General features: G+C 36.6%; 1 protein-coding gene across 1 annotated transcript; it reads right to left on the bottom strand.

The window, feature by feature from the left end:
- Positions 1 to 660: 660 nt before the first annotated feature.
- On the bottom strand, positions 661 to 2403 carry LOC145976602 (uncharacterized). The gene has a single exon (XM_083107833.1). It carries the CDS (start codon positions 2401 to 2403, stop codon positions 661 to 663), a length of 1743 nt encoding a protein of 580 aa, XP_082963959.1.
- Positions 2404 to 2759: the final 356 nt, after the last annotated feature.

The following is a 2759-nucleotide window of genomic DNA, read 5'->3' as shown; positions in this document are numbered from 1 at the left end:
ACATATTAATATTATTATTATCATGAATGTGTGTGATATCCATACATCGTATATCTATTTAAAAATTAATTAGATTAAGAGGTAACACCACTCTAGCGACTGAAAAAAAGGCCTATTTTTGATAATTTATTGTGGGAGTATGGGAAGCGGGATAGAATTCTTTTTTAGACAGTACATTTAGCATATATTGAAGTGTAAAAAAAAATTTTTTTATTATTTTGTTACAAAATGGCGGCGCCAGAGCCAATTTTCAAAATCATGTTTCTTCGAAGAGCCTTGACGGGAGAAAGAATTTCTCGCGACCCATGAGACCTGGAACAAAAAAACAAAATTTTCTTAATCTACATACTATTGCCTATAGAAGTACGTAGGGATTTTTTTTAAATCAATTTTTGTAAAAATGGTGCACTGTTGAAAAAAAAACTCGATTTTTGGCAAAAAAAACGTCCAATTGTTCATAAAAAAAAAATTTTAATCTTATCAAAAAACGGCTACGTACTTCTGTAGAGAATGTGATTTAAAAGCTACTGTCAAAATTTGAAATAGATCCATGCAATAGTATTCAAGTAATCTTTTCTCCCAGTTTGAAGAAAGTGATTTCGTGAAAAACGCTCCCTAAGTTTTACGAACACTTAAATCTTTGAAATTTTATTTTACCTTTCAATCTGCGATACCTGCTCCGTACATTTGGCCATCTGCTTCAATGCTAGCCTCTTCTTCTTTCTTCCTGAACGATTTTATGGAAAGCCTGGCTTTTTTAGCAGCGTTTGTCAGTGATCTTTCAGAAAAGTATATGTGGCGCTTGTCTGTTTCCACGCAGAAATTGAAACAATTTGGCCCGATTGTAATACCCAAATGTTGCATGAGCCTCATGATACTTGATAAGCCGTCATTGTATGTGCCTACAGCAATGTAAACAGCAATATCAAGCACATGCTTGTCACTAGATACTGATTTTGGAGCCATAGACCATATGGTAGAGTTGAAGCTCTCGTTGCTATTTTGTGTGAAGCCGCCTAAACAATGAGTAAGCAATTCGTCTCGGCTTAATTCTTCATAAATGGGCAAAATCGCTTTATAAACTTCTTGCGAGAGAGCTGGCTTATGTTTATAACTGGTATCACCAGTGGTCTGTGCCCTTTGCCACGAGCACCACGAGTCTTCTCCGCGCGGGCATTTTTCATGCATGGGATTGTCGTCCGTCGATAATTTGTGCTGTAGAGTTGCATAAATGTCATTCTGCATTTTCTTAACTGAATCATGATTTCTGCGTATTGCCAAACCATAATAAATCGACAACTCATCAATTAGTGCACCAGTAAGTTTTCCTTTTCCTCCAAGGTCTTTTGTATTTTTTTTCAAATTACGAAGACGAGAACCCATTCTCTTTTGGACATGATCGATGCACTCCTTCTTAAACACAGTAAAATCATTGTAAGGCTGTGCATCTATGATTCCTTTAAAAGTTTTTGAATCGCCATCTCCTACGTAATTGACGTACTTCAAGTTGTGCAGTGATTCTGAGCGTTGGAACATTTCTATAACAGCATCAACTTCCATCTTACCCGCTGAGCCGACGTGGTTTGCTTGACACTCTTTTTCGTGAGATTGGGCCCACTCTTTGTACTCTTCAGTATCAGTTTTCTTCTGCCAATACTCACAAGTCTTGCAATACTTAGATTTCACTAAAACATCGACAACTTTGCCAGTAAACCATCCAATCAGTGATACGATGCCAAAAAGGGAAGAAAAGCCACGTTTCCTCCAAGATCCATCGCCTGATACTGTGATGCCATTTGTAAGGCCATTCTCAATGCTTTTCACTTTTTCTTCTTGAGCTGCACTTCTCATGCTCAACTTACAAACATTCTCTGCTTCAGTAGCAATTTTCTTTACAACACAATCGTAAAAGGATTGAAAAATAGGCCGTGGCAGATTCATGAACGCACAAAATTTGATGGTTCCATTTAATCCTACTCCCAAAAGCCGCATTGCAAGAACAATTCTACGGTTGATTTCGTATCCTTTTTCAATGAGTGGAGAAGAAGGAATAACAGTTTTATCGCAGTTTGCACAAGAAATTATAATTTTAAATCCTAAGCCACGCATTCCACATTCAGTGAACGTTATATCAGACTTGCACTTCTTGCAAACAACTGCCTGCGATATGGCAGTAAATACTGTTAAAAAATTCAAAATTCTGTAACCAAAACCTTGGTTCACTTCGAATTCATCCGGATCGATCGCTGACAATTTGGAGGCTGATGTGCTAGTGTTTTCAATGCTTGGTTTCTCTAATTCGTAACGGTTTAACGGTCGGCGCCTTGAGATTTTTGGTCTATTCAAATTTGACGGCTTTCCCTTTTCGGATTTTTTTCCACTATACACTGCTTTATCACTCATTTTCTGTATTTGTATGATTAACAATTTGCACACAAAAAAGAACAGAAATACACAACGTTAATGCAAATTTAAACACTACAAAGCAGAGAAAGTAACGGACACGTGTTTTCGGCGTCGGTTTCGTAGCTACACTAACTCACACAACATGTTTATTTTTATTATACGATTACGCACCCTGGTGAACACCTGAGAAACTCAGAAAACCTTTGCTCAGTAAGTAATTTGGTCACTTACTATATTTAACAGGTACTATATTTAAAAGCAGCATAAAAGCGAATCATGAATTTAAAAATCACGCTATTTAAAAATTTTTTTTCACTATAAGACTAAGTGGATATTATTTTTGAGGCCCTAAA

The sequence above is a fragment of the Camponotus vicinus genome, unplaced genomic scaffold (genome assembly GCF_025532165.1).
Source record: "Camponotus vicinus isolate PSW18456_S1 unplaced genomic scaffold, iyCamVici1.0 SCAF_9, whole genome shotgun sequence".
In the NCBI taxonomy this organism is placed as follows: Eukaryota; Metazoa; Arthropoda; class Insecta; order Hymenoptera; family Formicidae; genus Camponotus; species Camponotus vicinus.
This window is presented reverse-complemented; position numbering and strand designations above follow the sequence as displayed.